We start from the raw sequence: 20,485 nt of genomic DNA on the forward strand, positions 1-20,485 counted from the left end.
GACGAAATGGGCCCTGAAGATGGAGATGTGTTGGCGACCCAGGTTGCTAGTGTAGAGAAGCGAAGGAGAAGATGAGTAATGAGGAGAAGAGAAGCGGCGAGGAGGAAGAAGAAGAAAATGGAGAGAGAAAATGTTGGGGACGGACTTGAAAGGGGTATGTTAGATCGGTGGCAGCCTGATATACACAATGAGTTAGCACAAGACCATATATTACTTTCGCCGTTGGGATGCTCAGTAGATTTACTAATAATCCACAAAAGCACGTTAGTACGTGATCCAGAGACTAGCGGTACTAGAAAGGTAATCTGAAGCTAGGTTTATTCTACTCTCAAAACATTCATCTTTGATGTACCATTCCACAAACTCTCAGGAATTCATATTTCTCCACATAAAATCTGAAGTCTCACATTCCTCTCCAGTCAAAAAACAAATCCTAACCCTATCCCTAAACAAACAATAACCGTCGCCTCTACCCCCCTACACTTTTCATCTCCTGCCGGCACCTAACAGAGCCAGTTACACCTCATTCGAAGAAGCTGTAGAGAGCGCTGGTTACTTGAAAATGCAAGAGTATTCATTAGATCTTCAGTCGGTAGCGCAGTAAGTCGGTAGTGCGGTAAGGCAAATGCATTCTTCGGTTCAGTATCCGGCAGATGGATTATCTCACTCAGTTTTTCATCCTTAACCGCGCCGGGCAACTTCCCAACACATTTTAAATAATGCCAATGAAAATAATCACGAAAGACACAAATGTGCTAATGGTAAAGTTAGTATTGTATGCGTAGTAGTGACAAGGCGTCAAAAGTACAAGTAAGCCAACCATTTGCAGAATAAAATTTGAACCGAAAATGTCATCATTGAGAATAATTATAGCAAAGCACACTAAGAGAGTTTTGAGAGTGTCATAAAGAACAGAAGGGGAAGATAAAGAAGGGTAGGAAAGTTTCATAAGAGATAATTGGTAATTTGATGGAGACGGAAAATGAGATTGGCAAGGAGACAACATTAGCTCCACTGTCTAAATATTTGCTCAGCATTTTCTCCATTTATCTGAGAATGATGAGGGAAATCATATGGCATTTCTTCAGCTCGGAGATGATTACTACTGAACGTTTTAACGACTTCTTTGTGGACTATTGCATTGCCTTCTGCTGTCAGGTGCAAGCCATCACTGCGGAAAAAAAAGGGTTAAGTATGTTAGAAGCATGAGAAGCAAAATATGTGTTGTTACTTGAGATCCCAGAAGAACAAAGATGTATCACAATCAATATCTATGTTTTTATGGGTTTAGAAGTCTTAACTATTTTATATATGTTTCTTAAAGCCTCTCAGAGTTACATTAATCCTTTTGCTGTATGCCTATTAATGAGAAATTATTTTGGAGAGTAGTGTTTTAGACACTCATTTTAATCTAACAACATCAATGATGCAATCTTATGGGAATTAATCGGGAATATGAAAGCTCGATAAAATGAATCTTGAGCGCCAAAAAAGAAGGGTTGAACATGAGTGTCTTGAATATTATTCTTTCGGATGTGGAGAACAGAAGAAATTCCATGTGATACAATTTACATAAAAATTTCATCTTAGAATGCATTAGACATGATTATTTCTTCTACTTCTGTTTTATCTGCAAACATAGCCCAGGTATTAAAAGAAGGTAATATGTCTTATCGTCAGTAGTCAAGCACGTGTGCGTGTGTGTCATGTAAGACAGAGATAGAAGTACAGCCCGAAGGGAAAAGATGGGAGTGAAGGCCTAGTATCATGGATAAACATATAGACTAATTATACTAAACATACAGAAACTAGTGGTGAAGGAGAAAAACAAAATAAATTTCAAATATCCAACCAACCTCAAGAACTTCTTTTGCCATCCTGAAAATTCTTGCATTAGAGACCATAAGTTGATATATGGGATTTGCAATTCTTCAGCAAGCTCAACACACTGATTTGCGTAAACACCAGTTATTTCATTTGTTCTCTCTGGCATGTCCATGGCCTTCTCACCGTACAAGGAACTGGAAAAAAAATTAAAAACAATTATTTTAGGGAATTAAACAGCACATTACAAGATTGTTACAATAATTTTAAGGAAACTTTGAGTAAAAATGCATTGCCAACACTATGAGGGCAAATTATTTAAAAATGTTTCAAATGGATGCCAAGACAATTTTCTTGATGAAGAACTAGAAAAGAAGATCGCTATGTATCAGTCTATAGGTGTACTGGAATGACTTGAGGACATGGCATGCAAGTTAATAAATGTTTATTTATGGCTTGAAACAGTCTTCCGGGGTATGACATCTTTTATTTCAACAGAATTTACTAGGTTATGGTTTCCAAATGGATCAGTTAGAACAATTTGTCTATGATATATGACTTCAATTTTCTTCATTTACATGTGTCTGTGTAAGACAATATACACCATTTAAAAGTTACATCAGCACGTAACAACTTTCTCTCAGACAAGAGATCCTTTTCGGAGTTATGAAAACGGATGAAGGTGAGAATGAGTGTTGTGTCATTTGCCTGAGAACAATGACCACAGTAGCATTATCAAATCGAGAACCAAAAGTAAGGTATATTAAAAGGAGTAGGTAACTAGGTAAGTAGAACAAGTCTTTACGGTATGTCTGGTACAAGATTCAATCCTTGCACCAAAATCCTTACAATTCTTGAATAAACTTGATATTAAATAACTTTCTCATGAAAAATCGCAAAGGAGCAGGTGAAAAAAGGAGAGGAAAAAAGATGATCAAAGGTTTTTTTTTTAGTATTGAAAATTTGATTTTAGTTCGAACAAATCTTTTATACCCTTATCTATAAAATAAATATTCCTGGTTTAAAATTTTAATTGATTTAGAAATCCATTTATAATATAACTATTTGGAAACTTTCTATGTTAGTATGATTAGATTTCTTTCTCATTGAGGACTAGTTTATTCGTGTTCAAGTTCTATAAGTCTGTAACCACTCATTTTAATCCCATTTTATATAATAACTGGACCAGATAATCTCTCTATTTCTATTAAATAGAGAAATTGAATCATCCTGTTAACAGGATTTAATTCAACAGAACTGTGCTAAATACTTTTTCCAATATTCTTCTTTTTTTCAATTCCCTACATAACTACAGATCAATTATCAACAATAATGGTCATGTCAATGGCAAAAACTACATAGAAAATGGAATGATTATATGAATGAGGAAATTAAAATATATATATATATATATATTATACCGTGCATATGCCATGCGACCATCCTCATCCACAGGGGGTGGAGTGATTAAAACCACTAACATCGTTGGTGAACATTCCTGACATATGCCAATATCCATGAGATGTGCAAAGCTGGAATCATATATAAGAACTGTTGATAAAAGACAAGATAAAGGAAATTATGCCAATTAAATACTGAAGATAGAAGAATTTCTTTTAGCAGAGCCTTTATCCTCTTGCTTCTCTTTCTACAACAACAACAACAAAGACTTTCTCCCAAATTATTTTGGTGTCGGCTACATGGATTGTGCTCTTCCATTTAGTTCTGTTGAGGGATATCTCCTCCACTAAGCTATATCATATCCTTCTCAATATCATATCTTTTCCCCACTAACTATAACTTTATCACTTCTCTTAATTGGTCCATTGAGAACAGACCATCTCAAACGATTCTCTCTCATTTCATCCTCTACAGAAGCAACCTCTCTACCTTTCCTACAAATGCACAATTAAGGGAAAAAATAAATATTATCTCTTTCTCTGGTGGAAAATATGTATACATTATTTTGGCTTATCTAAACATTTTGCTCCAAATGGATGAAAGATGGCCATAACCACAAGTGCATAGCAGAGTCACGTGTTAGACCTGTATTGTCACCTTGATAAGATGAGATAATCCTTTGAAAAATTATCTGAAGAATAAATATCTTAACTTAATGCTTCCCAAAATAGTAGAAACAAGCATGCAAGACAGAAAGGTGCAGAACATTATTTGTATCTGTGTATGTATACAAGTACGCATGTATACAGCTACATGTGTATGTATGCATGTATGTATGCATGCATGTATCATGTATGTATATATGCATGCATGCATATGTTACCTTCAAGTGATGAACAATCTTTTTTAGGTTTTCCTTGTACTGTTCAAGGGGCACATGCTGCCGTTCACTTGTTCTCCCAAAAAGAGCTGCATCATTCGCTCCAAAAAAAATAGTTGCAGCAGCAGGAGCTGTTGAGCAATTCTACAAAATCAAAATTAAAAAACCTACTTAAAGTACTTCTCCATGAAATAGTTAGATGAATATACAGCTGGAAATAACGATTCGCCAATATGAAATAAATATTCATTAGAATCACAGGTAAACACATGCACATATGTAAGTACTGCACGTACAAGTGGAAATAAAAGAATGTACAACCATATATTTATGAACAAACAACATGTCCATCTAATCTTGCTACTTATGAGTGAGTAGCATAGGCTATTACAAGCCTAAATGTTGGGGGTATTGCAAATGAACCAATGCAAATAAAGCACAGCTCATTGCAAATAAACATCAGCATGATATAGGAACAATAACATTGCAGAATAAAAAGGTCATGCAGTCCCTATAGCTATCAACAGAAATTCCTCCTTGGTCCTTGCTGCATTCTTTGCTATGAGTTACTATTTATCTTCTTCAGAACATTATCCACATCTACATGTTTAAATGTACATACATAGGCTATCATCTAGTGAAAAATGCAACATCTATGCTGTAATTGGATGTTTCTGTTCAAGCCTAAAGAATATCTATTTCAAACCTTCTTGAAGTAACAAAAATAAAACAACAAGAACGGCAAAGACTTTATCTCAATGAGTTAGGGAGTTTCCTTTTTAAGCATTAAGAAAGCCATCCATGTTTGCTTATGATTTTCGTCCAGAGAATGAGGACTGAGTCTCTGACTCTAGAGTCTTTCTAAGAGCATTGTATTACCCAATTCAACCTTCCTTGGATTATGACCAGTTCATGTTTTCTGATTCAGGATTCAATTCTGATCCAAATTGCCTAAACTTGATCCCAGAAATAAATTAAGAGGGTTAGTAAGTGACTGATTCAATGTGAATGTTTTTATGTATTCAGCACTACCAATTAATCTTTTCTTAATCAACTGATTTGTGACTCTCAAGTGAAAGTGATACCATGGTTTTATAGTTTGGAGATTAAACTTCGATTGTTAAATGAAACTGGATGTAACACGATACATGTACAATTATCAAAATGGCCGTGGCAAATGCTATCGAGTGCATAGTGATCCAAAATACCAATGTAATTAAGCTTGTCTCCTTTGTACCATGTGCTATTCAAAGTAGCATGACGCGTAACCGTACATGTACCATGATCCAAAGCCACAAATCTGGTAACATTTGAATGGACAAGTGGCAAAATAGTAAAATATAGGACTATAGGTGCAAATGTGAGGTCTCAAAGGAAACTTAATTGAGGATAAATAATCGAGAACCAATTGATAGCATGCACATGCATTGAAGACTGCGGTGTGCAGTTAGAATGAATTAATAGAATTTTGACTGATGGAGCATAGAAGGCTGAGGACAAACATAAATGATCAAGGATCAAGGAAATTTTTAAAAAAAAAGAAGAAAATGAAAGGCTGTTAATTTAACAGGGGACAGGACCATCAACAGAACTGAATACAAGACAAGGAGAGCCCAACATGTTTTGGGGTAGAAAGCCTTTTCTAGTCGTCTAAGACTGGAGCATACTAATTTTCATTATGGAGGCCTAAAAACTACAAACTTACATAACTATCATGATCAGTGCTGGATGGAGAAAATTAAATTATTAGAAAAAAGATAATGTTCAAGTAAATACAAACTGATTTTATTTGATATAGAACATCTCCTTAGATTTCATGTAATGATCAAAATTGTGGCATTATGAAAATTCTCTTCATTAATAACAGTAAGTGTATTTCACATATTACCTTACTTGTTGAGACATAAGATTTGAAAAAATAATAGACAATCCAATGCAATAACAAACAATTTTGAAAATTAGTATGATCAGCTATACCACCTATTTGCAAGCCAATACAAAATTTCTGTGTCGCAACCACCGTCTAATTTCTTAATCTCACATTATTTTAGCCTACCCATTATTTATAAATGCCTTTAAACTGTAAAGCATGGACATTTACATAATTCAACTATGATATTACATGGACACAGAGATACAGTAAAACTTGAAAATCCAGGTCATACATGGCATGGCTATGCCCAAATATATGCATAAAGTATAATTATGTAATATATATACTTACAAACATACATCCAGACACAAAATGACAGTAAGGATATATGTTTGATAAGTATACATGAAGAACACAAGAACATAAAAATTTACGATACAGATACGATATATACAACACTTAAAATTATACATAATTTGTGAGTGCTAATGCTCCTTATCTCATATATCACTAACATTTTCTAGTTATCTTAATTACAATTTATGTGAACAATCACATTTCTTATTAAGGAACCAGGCAAATTATTTAAATACAACACACGTCATATACATTTTAAAAAGAATAGTAAATGAATGATTCCTCATACATGCATATTTTAACTTACTGATCTTTGATACATCTACCATACATTTTCAATATGTGCAGGGTACATCGTAAAATCTAGTATACACGAAGTAAAATAAAATTGAGCTGAGACCATCATTTACTCATTTGCCTAGTGTTGTAATATTCACCTCACTAAAACTAACCTCAATATGGTCCAGTTACTGCATCAATTACTCTTCAAGCAACTCTAGCCTTCTCCCGTCTTAGCATGATAATGTGATCTCTATGTGTGCCTTTCCTACTTCCCTAGTTCTGATTCCTATATCCATTTCCCCCTTTGTAATTTCTTTCTAGATCTTCCATCTTTTGCATCTCAGCCAATGTTTCGAATTTTTGAGGATGCAGATGCACTGATATCTATCACATATATGAACTGGGAACTAAGGTTATTAACAAATATTGTTGGATGCTTATTTTATGATAATTAAAGAACTATCCCAGACTACAATTTTTAAAGTAAACACATGAAAGCCACATTAGATATAGGCCTGAGGCTTACAAAATTAAGTACATAAATAATGAGTTCATAATTCTGTTTGATTAGGATGCATGTTATTTTTACACTTAATAAATGAAATATGGCTATTTTAGTGACTCTTGACTTATACAATTCAAGGTATTCTATATTATTTGAAATGTTGTGCTTTTTCAATATCAGTCTTAAAAGACCATGGTGTATAAAGAAAAGTAACCCACATCAACATGTAAATTTACTTTGAATCAGCCACTAAGCATAGGAATTGCTATATTACTAGTCCGCAATGTCGTAAGCATACTAGCATTGCTCTAAATATCCCAATATATCGACCGATATATCCTTCTATAATGCTTGTAGCGAAGTGATATGCTCTCAATATCCTTTACCATTTTTTGGTGATTTTTGGGTGATATATCCCAATATGGCAAATATATCAGCCGATATATCCTTTTATATAGATTATCACAAAACAATATAATTCTGCAAAATTTCTCTAATGCTTTTACCAAAAATATCTAGCCCTATGAAGTTTTTAGCAAATTGTAGTAGGCTCCTTTCTGTAATTGAGTTTCAACAATTTGTTAGTGATCCTAAACATATATTTTTCACATTTTTGTATTCTCATATTTCATTAAGTATTCTTAGTTTACATTTTAGGACGTTATATTATACAACAACATCATCCGATAAAGCACTCTGACATTTACTACATATCCAAATATTCGCATCCAAGATGGATTTTGGTCGTCCAATTTCCTCGATATCTGATATTTAATACCTCGCATACTAATGCAAGCATATGTCCTTAGCTCCCTCGCAGCCATATCCTCCAAAATAACACACAATTTTATACAACTCGTAGGTGATAGAAATAACATAATTTGCTTCACAATTTAAATTGTGATCAGAATTACCCGAGTTTGGATCATTTATGATATGAGTAGTTGTTTCTTAGTTGCTTTACATATATGCGCAGTCTCAGAGTTTCTTTCTAGTAAAATGGAAGGTATGTCTCAGGACGGCCTCTCCCCCCAAAGAAATAATACACCATTACATCATCAGTTCTCATCAGTTTCACATTGCTTATGAGAAAGATAAGATAGTGCCAACAATAAACTCATCAAATTTGAAATCCACCATGAGATATACAGTTGATCACTCATATGGCGAACTTACAAAGAAATCACCGTTACATACAAAATGACTATCTATTCGATTTGTCTAATCAGAAACCTCTTCTTCGCAAACAAGTTTTTGTTCCGAGCTAGAATGCTTACTTGTACTTATGACCCCCTTTCTCTAGCATCTATAGGCATTGGTCACCTCATCCATCATTTTCGTCGACCACCAATCATTAAGATCCCTCACTTCTCCATTCTACAGAGGCAAAATGATCCAGAAACATAACTTTCTCATCATGTGTTAATACCCTACTTTCACAACATAAACTACAAATAATCTCACTCTGATATTGCATCCTCAAATACCTTTGTCCTTGAGTAACAAACAACAGACTTCAAGAATGAAGAATACTATCTAACAAAGGAACATGGTGTTATCCAATAAACCCGTCTGCAAATAGAAATCTCCATTCCCGACAAAAATGCAAATGAACTAATTATCACGTTAGAAAGCACAAGACCATATAAATATGTTTTGCATTATGAAGATTCGTGGTCCAGGTGGCATTTTTTAAATAATATGATCAGAATCAGTGATATGCAGCTGAATCACATAAAATTTGAATTACCAAATCCTGCAACTATTGACCTGTACCCAAAATCTAGTTCAGGTCATGCTAATTATGGTTCATCTGAAGCTTGCATCAAACTTCTAGCTTGAATTAGCCGCCAAAGCAATAAGGTAAGAAATAAACTTGAGCCAAACTTTTCCAGAAGAAAGTCATATTTAACTGACTTCAATTTAAGGAGTACTTCTCGATATCTCTTGATGTCTTTACGAAGCTCAGGTATCTAAAATCTGCATTGCCCTTCTGTTTATTTGAATTATTTAACCTCAACAAATTGGATTATGGGCTAAAAGCTGCAGAAAGCTTTGTTTTGGTTAACATTGTTGTTTTTATCTGATAGGTTGACGGAAGCAAGGATCAATACCTTCTGCCATTGCTCACCTTTTCAATTCAAGCATAATAATTGTAAGCATGTAACATTTCCAACTTTATGCGAACATAATTATAATAGAAACAAACAATTGGGTACTGTTGTCTCTTTTCAATTTCTACTTTATTTGTGTTTTATCAACCAATAAAAGATTACTGAACAAATCAGCAATCGTTTGACTCAAACTTCCAAGAAAACATCTATAATTGAGCCATTTCAAACAAGAAGATTAAAAAAAACATAAAATGGTTGAAGTTCAGATTATTGCACAAGTCAGCAAGTATTTGAGTCAAACTTCCCAGAAAACATCTGCAATTACCGTATCAAATAAGAAACTCAAAGAAACTATAAAATGATGAAGCCTCCAGTATTGAATTACATCCATCAGTAAAATGCTTAAATGTCCGGAAAAAAGAATAAAGATTGATAGAGTGGCCAAATCTTACCAGAGGAAATAGCTGATTAAGCAAAAACAAAGCCCAGTTTGTGTTATATCCACCATAGCCTCTAACAATTATATCTGCCTGAATAGAAGGCATGTGAGTAATAGTAACAGAAACACATTTTGCGGGCAATATAAACAATGATGTCTTCAAATCCAACATACACATCACGATTTATGCAAAAAATAGTAATAACAATAAATTTATCTGCCAATGGTGCATAAAAGAGTATATATAACACTTCTAATTAAGACACAAGTGAGATCTAGGCAGCTCGAAAAAGTGTTAATAACTTACATTAGTGTCTACGCCATCATGTGCATACTAGAAAATGTAGTTGTTGAGGATAACGGAGTTAAAGAATCAGTTTTGAGCAATGTACCTTGTGAACCAAGACATGCTCCTATAGTATTTTATACAGACATAAGTCGAAACACATTAAGGACATTAACTACTTAGTACTAGTAGTTACACTGTAAAGAGAAGAGATTAATGGTAACATCCTAAAGCGGAGACGCCGGAGAGGATAATGATCCTAGACATCGTAATATGTTTATCTTATCAATTCAATAAGTAATAGCTGAATTTTGCTATTTACCATTTTGATAGGTTTCTTTATGCAAGTTATTTTTCTAGAATTGACAAGTTTCCGCCACTAGGGTTTCATCAGAGCTCTTTGAATCTAAATGCTTACTTATTTGGTTGCATAAACTCAAGAGCTTCCTCGATTATAGAGTGTGCTTATATATACTTCCCCTAAGTTAGGACCATCATTACACGGTTCACGGTATGTAGTGGGTCGTGGTACAAATTCGGATACACAATTAGCCACTTAGAAAATTTGGATTTGAGAAGGGCTAGCTTGCTTTTGTATGCAAGATCAATATGTAGTACATTGTACATGGTATCATAGTGTTTAAGTTCGTGCTTTCTTGGTTAGTTGAGTGTGATGAATAATTACTTTCATGTATGTTATAACCACAACTTTATTTTTCAGATCTCGGTTGTTTATTAAGATACCTTCTGATCAGACAAACTTGTTCAAGTTAAGAATCCTTTAACACATAGTTACATAGTATGCGATACGTAACGAGTTGTTGTACGAATTTGACCACGTAACTAGCCATTTAGAAAATTTAGATTCGAAGGGGGTAGTTTGCTTCGGCACACAAGTTTGGTCAGTCGTACGTTGTAAATCTTTTTTTTTTATGGTTACAGTTTTCCAAAACGTATAGTAGAAAACTTGAAACTAGAAAGTTAGTTATGCATTTAAATATTTTTTCATACAAAATACTTAAATACTTCGTTTTTTATGGAGTTCGTTTTTTTCATGTTCTGTTTTTTCTTTTCACATAGTTCGTGTCGGGTTCATGGTTTCATTTCATGTTATATTAACATAGGTATTTATTTACAGTAAATTAATTGACTCATATATTCAATTGTTCGTCTCCCTTCACTCGATTGTGCACAAAGCATTTTGTCTTGTGCATGTGCACTTAAAGAGAACTTGCGCCCTGCATACTTGTAAATGATACGCCAATTTTGGGGAAGTAATTTGTGTATTGGAGAGAATCAGCTCGCAAGAACTATACGATAGTTCGAGGGGGGTCTAAGGAATCACAACTATGCTTTAACACGCCTAGCATCATTATAAATTCTTTTTTATTCTGCCTTGATGCATCCAATAAGAATTCACTGTAAGATAGCTAATAATGATCCATATACTTGCTTTGTAAATTTAATAAGAAGATGTTCACCTATTTGTCCTTGTCGGACTTGATTTTGCATGCTCTAGACATATTGTAACATGCGAGGAGAAATTCATACCGGATCGGTGCTCCGATCTGCTGCTAGTAGTGAAACGGCTCAGATCCGACGATAGAGGGAACTATGATGAAGACTCCTCCGCACTGTTCACGACACATGGGACAACTTTCCAATGAATTTTCGAGCAAATTGCTAATTTTAGTAAATGGAAATGTAGTGTGACAGATGAACTAGTGAAGTCTGCATCTCTATTTACTAGGGGAACTTCAACTAAGGATAGGACCATTTAATTAGCCACAAAATCCCTATGAATAAGGAGAATCAATAATTAGAGGTAGGATCTTATTAACTCTCTGATCCTATCTCAAATCTCATCTCAACAACATATCAAATAGTTTTGATATAGCAGCCTACGAAGAGCGCCAAATCCAACATACTCCCACTCAACCATGGATTGCAACATTCTGAATCACACAAGATCCATATGGATGTTGTCTCATGTGACCATCGAGACAACCTGCAATCAGCAAGTTCTACACTACAAAACCTTGTAAAGAGAGCATAGAGACATCATGCCCCTTGAGAAAAAAAACATATAGAGGCACACTCTCTCGATTAGTCGCCTTTGACGCTATAACAAAGCTATCAAAAACGTGATGACAATAAAAATGTCATGAACTGCGGTGATAGTAAACGGCATTCATGGAGAAGTTGTATCGCATCGATTGAAATTGAGATGAAATCATTCTTGAGAATGATCGACTCAACGAATGATCCAGATTCATTGAAACCTGATCAAAACCAGAAGTATTTTGCGTTCCACTTAGGCGCAAGGGTACGCTTGTTGAGCGGGAGGCAAACAGAAGAGACACTGTATGCGCGTTGATTAGATGAAGATGTGCACAATATAAATATCAACATATACTCTTCGGAGGAGCATTACTTCATCATGGCACATGATCCTACTATGTATGGTAGGTGACTATGGTTTTAGGATAGACGAATGTATCCTTCGCTATCATGTGAAACCACAAATATAAGGAGCATATGATTTGTTCCAATTATAATCATAATGACATTTGACTATGTTGCGAAGGTATGGGCACCTATGGCCATGATATATTCAGCCTAAAGGAAGGTGATTAAGAAAACAGTTGTTCTCAGATTAAATCAATATTAGTGTGAGAAGAAGATAATAGGTGATTGCATTTGAAGCTTTGTTTTGAAGATGTGTGAATCTCGTCATATAGTTCCGTGATAGTTGAGTATGCTTTCTCCTAAAAGGGATTAGAAGATATTCAGACTAGAGGTGTATTTTCAATTGAATGTGGGGTACACAAGACTCCGTAATTTTTTTTTCTCAATAGGAATGTCTCTATAATCACTCTTTACATGGGTTTATGGTGTAGAGCTTACCGCTTGTAGGTTGTCTCAATGATCGCATGACACATCAGCCATATGGACCTTATGATCGATTCTAAGCATTACAATTTACAACCACTTTTCGGTGGAGTGCAAGTATGTCGGATTTGGTGCCCTTAGTGGGCTGCTATATGAAAACTATTTGATATATTGTTGAGATGAGATTTGGGATAAGATCAAGGACTTAACGAGATCCTACTTCTAATAGTTGATTATGCCTATCTATTAGGATTTGGTGGCTAACTAAATGAAGTTCGCCTTATAAATAGAGGTGAAAACTTTATCTCTCATACCACTATTTCCAAAACACAAAATTAGTGATTGGCTCGGGTACCGACCAAGATGTTGCATGTTTCTGAATAGTGTGGTAGAGCCTTGTTTGTTGTAGTTCCCTCCATTGTTACGATCCGAACTAGTTCATCACTAGCTGCAAAATGTGAAGCACCGATCCAGTATGTATTTTTCCACCCATCTTACAACACTAAGGCCATGTTTGCTTTTTATCCTTGAATTGAATTAGGGGGTATTGTACTCTCCGAACTATTTTATTGAGATTATATTATCCTAGAACTATTTTAGGTTAATCTAATTTTTTCGCATGGACTAACATTCAGACTAACTTAAAATAGACCAAACAGACACTTGTTTTACGGGGATTATGACCATTCCAACTATCATCGTAACTTGAGTCTTCAATAACCCTTTTGCACTCAAATCAACTAATATAATGCATCTATTAGCAAGTAATTCAAAATTTGAGGACCTTATTTGCAAGATGATAAAGAAATTATGTTTCAATATTGAAATAATTATTGAAGTTCAAGCAACTGTCACAAGATTAGGCCATTGAAAAAATACCAATGATGGTTAATAAAATATTAATTGACATAAGGATCTTGATCTCACCCACTTTTACAATTGATGAGATTTGTTTCTTGAGTTTTCAATATGAGATTTGTTAAATGGATATTGCAAATAGACTTGTAAGTTATGATTTATCATATATGTAAGATGGTAAACTGCATAAAAGAACACTATTATGACTCTAAAAGGAAAAATTAAAGATGACGAGAAAGAATATGTAGAAATGAGCCGCAAAAAATATAGTGGCAAAAAATTTGTGAAAAGAATGTCTGCAAAAGAAAAGAGAAAAAAAAACATAAAATAAGATTGCTGGAAAAAAAATGTAGAATTAGAAGGACTAGGTGTGCTTTTTGTCAAAAAAATATTCCCTCTAGATGATTAATACAGGTAGGGGTAGGTAGGTTCATTTTAGTCACCTTTTTAATGTTATCTAATCTCTCCATAATAATAGTTCACACCAGATAAAAAATAAAAATGGGCTAAAATGGTGCATCCAGAATATATTAAATTAGTATTCTAACTATCAAAAACACAGATATAGCCTAATATTTTTTCGCCTTTTTCCATACTAATATTGCAACATAGAGCATGTACATTTTGCTCGTCTATCAGTCAAACAGCTTTTCAATTTGCGCACATACAAATTGAAATTTGTTATGCTATTTTAAATTTTGCTAGATTTTGATTTTATAAGGTGTAATTTAGGTTGGAAAGATTAGGATTAAAAAAATAAACACCAGATCATTATCCTGATGCAATCTATATCAAAATGGTAATAAATTTCAATCTTTAGAAGGAGATGAAAAGAGGCGGTAAGCTACATTACCTTCTGGAGGATGTATAGGCGTGGGCGGCCTCCCATCCATCTTATCTGAAGGATTGTTCTATGACCACATCTCCAAATAAAATGAACTACGGTCGACTAGATATAGTGATAATGAGCTTCGATGAGTAGCTCAAGAGAAGACAGTGACGAAGGAAAAGCTTGGTGAAGAAGGAATTGCAAGTGGATATGGTGGCAAGAGCCTACAAAGTTAGCCGGAGGTGGCTATAGCTGGAGTTAAGATTTGATTTTATTTTCATCTCGAGTCACAAAAGCAGAGAAGAGAGAGAGAGGCAGAGGGTTTTACAAGAAAATGGGTTAAGTTTTGGTTCAGGTATATTATAATATAAAACTTGTATTTATTTTTTATAAAGCGTTGTTAAGCACTTAGACCATCTTCAATGGCAAGGCAAAAATTGCCTTTCTCTCTCCTTCCACCTCACTTTATTCTCCCTCCACATCACTTGCCTTTTTCAATTGCCTTTCAATTCCACAACAACTAATTTTTTAAAAAGTTTTTCACTTTATCTTTCCTCCACATCACTCAATCATGATAATTAAGTAAAAAATTAAGTTTTATTTGCTTTGTCCAAATAACACAAACTCAAGCTCTATTAATAGATCTTGAAAAATAATAAATAGTGGTGAAAAAATAAAAAATTAATTTCGAGTAATTATTGATCAAAACAGTCATTTAAAAACAAGGTGAGAATAATTGTAAAAACTTTATGACACGCGGGGCCCAACAAGAAATTTAACACAAAGGGAAAATTTGCCTTCCATTGTCTTTCTCTCTCCAACTTTTTCATTTGCCTTTCAATTTGCCTTGCTATTGGATGTAATAATTTTTGAGTTGCCTTGCCATTGCACTTGGTCTTAAAAGTGTTTTTCAATGCTCAATGATATTTTTTGATACGAGTCCCCAGACGAGCACTCTTGATCGTGAAATTATCAAGAATGAGTTGAGAAGAAGATGATAGAAACCACAAGAACAATTCAGTTTTAGCGAAGGAAAATACTTTCTCTAGATTATGAGAACAATAGATTACAAATCCCTCTCTCACAATCTCTCTAGAATCAAGAACAGTCTCCCGATTCTCTCTAAACCCTAATCTCTTGATTAGAATTTCTTTCTGATTTCTCTCTCTTAGACCTAATTTCCTTAGATCTACATCTCTAACAATCTCCCCTGTTTAGAAATCCTAAACAATCTCTATTTATAGAGTTTACAACGTGGATGGTAAACTTATAAATAAATAAGCTCAATCAAATCAGAAAATTGTATCAATCAGGAGTCATAAAACACCCAGGAACCCGATGCGATCGACCACGGAATGTGGCGCGATCGACCGGACAGAGTCTAGTCTCAAACCCTGCACCGTGCAGGTTGGCGGTCGACCGCGCATGTTGCCACGGTCGACCGGCCAGAGTTCTGCCAGTTTTTTCTGTTATCTGCATTTCGCTCCTTCTGACTTCTTTCGTCGCCTTCTACGGTTCTATCCACGCTTCTATTCTTAAGATATCATGAGAATCGTCTATCCTCAAATTCCCATGAGGATCACTAAGCTTCCGAAGCAGAGAAGAAGATACACCCGTATCATTTTTAGGAGCCTATGACGCATTTTCAAGCAGAAAGTGCCACGTTCGCTTTTATTGGTAGCTTTTGACAAAAGCATAGCGATGAGGCACTGCTTTCACCTTACGGGCCGCTTAAGTAGCCAAAAGCAGGGTTTTTTCCACTAGTTATATGTATGAAGGTGTAGCATGAGAGACGAAGTCTGCATCCCTATTTATAGGGGAACTTTAACTAAGGATAGGATTATTTAATTAGCTACCAAATCCTTATAGATGAAAATAGTCAACCATTAGAGCTAGGATCTTATTAACTCTCTAATCCTATCCCAAATCTCATCTTAACAACATATCAAATAGTTTTGATATATTAGCCCACAAGGAGCGCCACATGCAACATACTCCTACAGTCCTACTCAACCGAAAAGTGGGCTGCAATGCTCTGAATCAATCACAAAGTCCATACAACTGTTGTGTCATGCGATCATTGAGATAACCTACAATCAATGAGTTCTACACTATAAAACCTTGTAAAGAGCAAGCATAGAGACGTCAAGCCTTTTGAGAAAAGAAAAGTATACATGAGCACACTCTCACGAGTAGCTACTTTTGGTGCTATGACAAAGCGATCAAAGATGAGATAGCAATGAAAATATCATGAATTGCGATGATAGTAAGCGATATTCATGGAAAAGATGTATCGTATCAATTGAGAATCGAGATGAGATCATTCTTGAGAATGATCGACTTAACGAACGATCTAAGTTCATTGCAACATGTTCAAAGCCAGATGTGTTTCGCATTCCACTAAGGCGTCAGGGTATGCCTTCTGAGTGGGAGGCAAATAGACAAGGCACGGTTAGCTCGTTGATTAGGTGAACACGTGCACAATGTACAGATGAACATATACTCTCTAGAGGAGTGTTATTCTATCGTGGCACATGATCCCACCCAAGGTTTTAAATATCGGATATCGGGTTCATATCTGATGGCTGAAATCCATGTCGGATAGCGGAAATCGGGGATATATCGGGGGACATTGACTAAATATCGGATTGCCATATCGGGTAGTGCGCATATGTATAATATCATGTCCTAAATATAATCTAAGCATTTATAAATTCAATATAAGCATACTTTATAAATTCTATAGACTAAACATATAAAAAAGTAAATAATATATGGATTTGGGTTCATAAATTCTTTCTAACGGGTTCATAAGAAACTTTTAAACATGAGAACGGGTCAAACGGGTTTGGGTATTTATCACTAAACCCAAACCCGATAACAAAAAACAAATCTTAAAAAAAAAATATCATATCGATCGATTTTTCAAAGCTAAAAAATAGGCTGATATGTCTGATATGACCCTGATATTTCCGATTTAGCCCTGAAAACCGATATACGAGTTAAAAACATTCATGTCGTGTCGGTCAAACCCTCAAACCGATATGTCGGTCGACATGTTGGACATGTCGGGAGACATTTAAAACATTGATCCCACCACGTGTGTTAGGTGACTATATTATTCTAGGGTAGACAAATGTATCTTTTCCTTACTATCATGAGAAGCCAAAAAAATATAATGAGCATACAATTTGTTCCAATTATACCCTTAGTGACATTTGACTATGTTGTGAAAGTTTGGGAGTAGTGTTACTACTTTGACTTCTCACCTATGGCCACAATATAATTGTTCTTAGGTTGAATCAGCAATAGTGCAAGAGGAAGATCACGCATCTACTTTGTATGATCTACATTTGAAGATTTGTTTTGACAATGTCTGAGTTGCCATATAGTTCTGCGGTAGTCGGGAATGCTTCTCTTAATAGAGATTAGAAGATGCTCGAACTAGAGATGTGTTTCCAGTTGAATCTAGGGTACACGAGAGTCTATCTATATTATTCTTTTCTCAATGGGATCGATGTCTATACTCACTTTTTAAAAGGGTTTATAGTGTAGAGCTTGCTAAGTTGCAGGTTGTCTCGACGATTGCACAACACATCAGCTGCATAAACCTTATGATCGACTTAGGGCGTTGCAGCCCACTTTTTGGTGGAGTGGGGGTATGCTAGATCCGGTGCCCTTGGTGGGTTGTCATATCAAAACTATTTGATATGATGTTGAGATGAGATTTGGAATATGATCAAAGAGTTAATGAGATCCTATCTTTACGCCTACCTATAGGGATTTTGTGGTTAGCTAAATAATCACATCCTTAGTTGATATGGATGGAAACTTCATCTCTCTGTTTGGTTATCTTTTTTAGAGGCTGAATCCCTGTCAAAACTGACAAAAACTGTCAGTTTTGGTAGGAAATCACCCAAAAATGCCTCTTAAAAAGGCGTTTTTGCAAGATTCCCTACCAAAACTGACAGTTTTTGTCAGTTTTGGCAGGGATTCAGCATCTAAAAGAGGCAACCAAACAGCCCCTTATACTACGACTTCCAAAATACGAAGATGGGTGACCGGTTAGAGTATCGATTGGGAGGTTATTGCGCGTGTCGTGAGCAGCGCAGGGGAGCCTCGTTCATCACAGCGCCCTCCACCGTCGGGATCCGAACCAGTTCATTGCTAGTAGGAGATCGGAGCACCGATCCGATATGCGACTCTCCTGGCATCTACGACCTCGATATCGCTCCATGTACATTAAGCTCGATTTTGATTTTATAAGATGTGATTTAGTTTAGAAAGATGAGGATTTTTAAAAAAAAAAACAAAGAGTAGATCATTATCCTGAAAAGAGGCGGCAAGCTACATTACCTTTCTGGAGTACGTGTCGGCGAGGGCGGCCCCCCACCCACCTTGTCTGAAGGATTGTTCCGTGATCGAATCTCCAAATAAAACGAACTGCGGTCGAGATCGAGCCCCCATTTTTCTTTCTTTCTTTCCTTCTTTTTTTCCCCCGCCTCCCTCTTTTCTTCCTCCTCTCTTAAATATACCCGATTTCTCTCGCGAGGGCCACGGCCCGGTTCTCGCGACCGAGCGGGGAGGTGGCAGCGATCGATTGACGCGTGAAGCGTCAGTCAAGACTCCGAGATGGCGTGGCTGAGATTTGTTGAGGCTTTTCGGGTAGACATTGATGTACGGTTGAGATTAAATATAGTCAATTTTAGAGTATTAAAATATGGGGTTGCGAATAATAATATACTCCTGAAAATCTAAAATTTACGTACATTGAAAACCCCCAAAATTATACAAAACAACAATTCAAATTTATAAAAAACTCCCAAAAACTTTTACGAATTACAAATTAGCCCCTGCGAATCTGAAGACCGCAAAGACCTTGAAAAATTCAAAATTTATAAAAAAAGGCACCCTAACAGATATAAAAACTACTAAAAACACCCTAAAAGATTAGAAAATCACAAAAAACACGTTGAAAACTTAAAATGCCCTGAAAATCTGAAATTTCTCAACAATGCCCGTAAAAAAATAGGGATTGTTGGTCATTTTTGGATTCTTTTTTTCATGGTGAAAATCTAAAATTTCAAATCAATACCCTTAAAAGAATTTCAGGCTGCTGTTCGTGAGTTTTGAATTTTTAAGGCCCATTTGTAATTTTTAAGATATTTAGAGGACTATTTCTAAACTTCAGACTTTAAGATGTCATCATTTCTAATTTTTAGGGTGATTTTTGCATATTTAAAATTTTAATCGTTGTTATAGGCGTCAAAAATTACCTATAGGTCCCCGAATACAGCTCAAGACAAAGAGAAGGCGGTGAACGTCATTATCCGAGTCGAAGAGGATTATCCAACGCCGACAAACGCATGAAGCGAATCGGCAAACCGTTGATGACACGACAACGAACCACCACAACGGCAAACGTCAAGTGGCCTGCACGCGTCAATCAACTCAAAGCGTCCAAACGCGCCCAACAGTCAGTTAGCACCCGCGCAACATTCAGCTCGCGTGCGTCAATCAGCTCACGTGCGTCAAATCAATCCGCTCGCACGCGTCAATCAGCTCGCGCGCATCAATCAAACGCACACCCAACAATCAACTCGCGCACATCGGTCAAATCGTACGCATCGGTCAACTCACGCGGAGCATACAAATTAACAAGATGATCAATCATGCAAAACGAAGGAAACTACAAGTCACGGAAAATCGAAAAAGTCAGGAAACATACAAGTTCGGCAGAAGCGACGGACCCGTGCTAGCGCGGGACAGAACAGACCGACCCGCGCGCGCGGGTCGGATCTGTCTGACCAACGCCGCGCAGTCCGGAGCCCGAAACACGTTTTGGCGGTTTTAAAGCGGTTTTCACGGGATTTATCTGTTCCAGAGGTTCTTAACTACCTAGATATCATCTACAAACGTGGTTAGGCTGTTGTTAACTGAAGATA

The 20,485-nt window shown here is 35.8% G+C and overlaps 1 protein-coding gene across 1 annotated transcript; it reads right to left on the bottom strand.

The window, feature by feature from the left end:
• Positions 733-19,188, bottom strand: LOC109836304 (GDSL esterase/lipase At5g62930). Its single transcript, XM_020404164.1, has 6 exons — positions 18,897-19,188; positions 9,689-9,766; positions 4,109-4,249; positions 3,246-3,322; positions 1,857-2,021; positions 733-1,171 (listed from the first exon to the last, which is right to left on the bottom strand). The coding sequence occupies exons 1-6, from the start codon at positions 19,005-19,007 to the stop codon at positions 1,006-1,008; spliced, it is 738 nt and encodes a 245-aa protein (XP_020259753.1). The 5' UTR covers positions 19,008-19,188; the 3' UTR covers positions 733-1,005.

The sequence above is a fragment of the Asparagus officinalis genome, chromosome 4 (genome assembly GCF_001876935.1).
Source record: "Asparagus officinalis chromosome 4, Aspof.V1, whole genome shotgun sequence".
NCBI lineage: Eukaryota > Viridiplantae > Streptophyta > Magnoliopsida > Asparagales > Asparagaceae > Asparagus > Asparagus officinalis.

Excerpts from the sequence above, each read along its gene's own strand:
- LOC109836304 (XM_020404164.1), bottom strand. The coding sequence starts at position 19,007 with ATGGGGGCTCGATCTCGACCGCAGTTCGTTTTATTTGGAGATTCGATC. Across the intron at positions 4,250-9,688 it reads TTAATCAGCTATTTCCTCTG|AATTGCTCAACAGCTCCTGC; the intron begins GTAAGATTTGGC and ends TTGATTTTGTAG. Across the intron at positions 2,022-3,245 it reads GGTCGCATGGCATATGCACG|TTCCTTGTACGGTGAGAAGG; the intron begins GTATAATATATA and ends TTTTTTTTCCAG.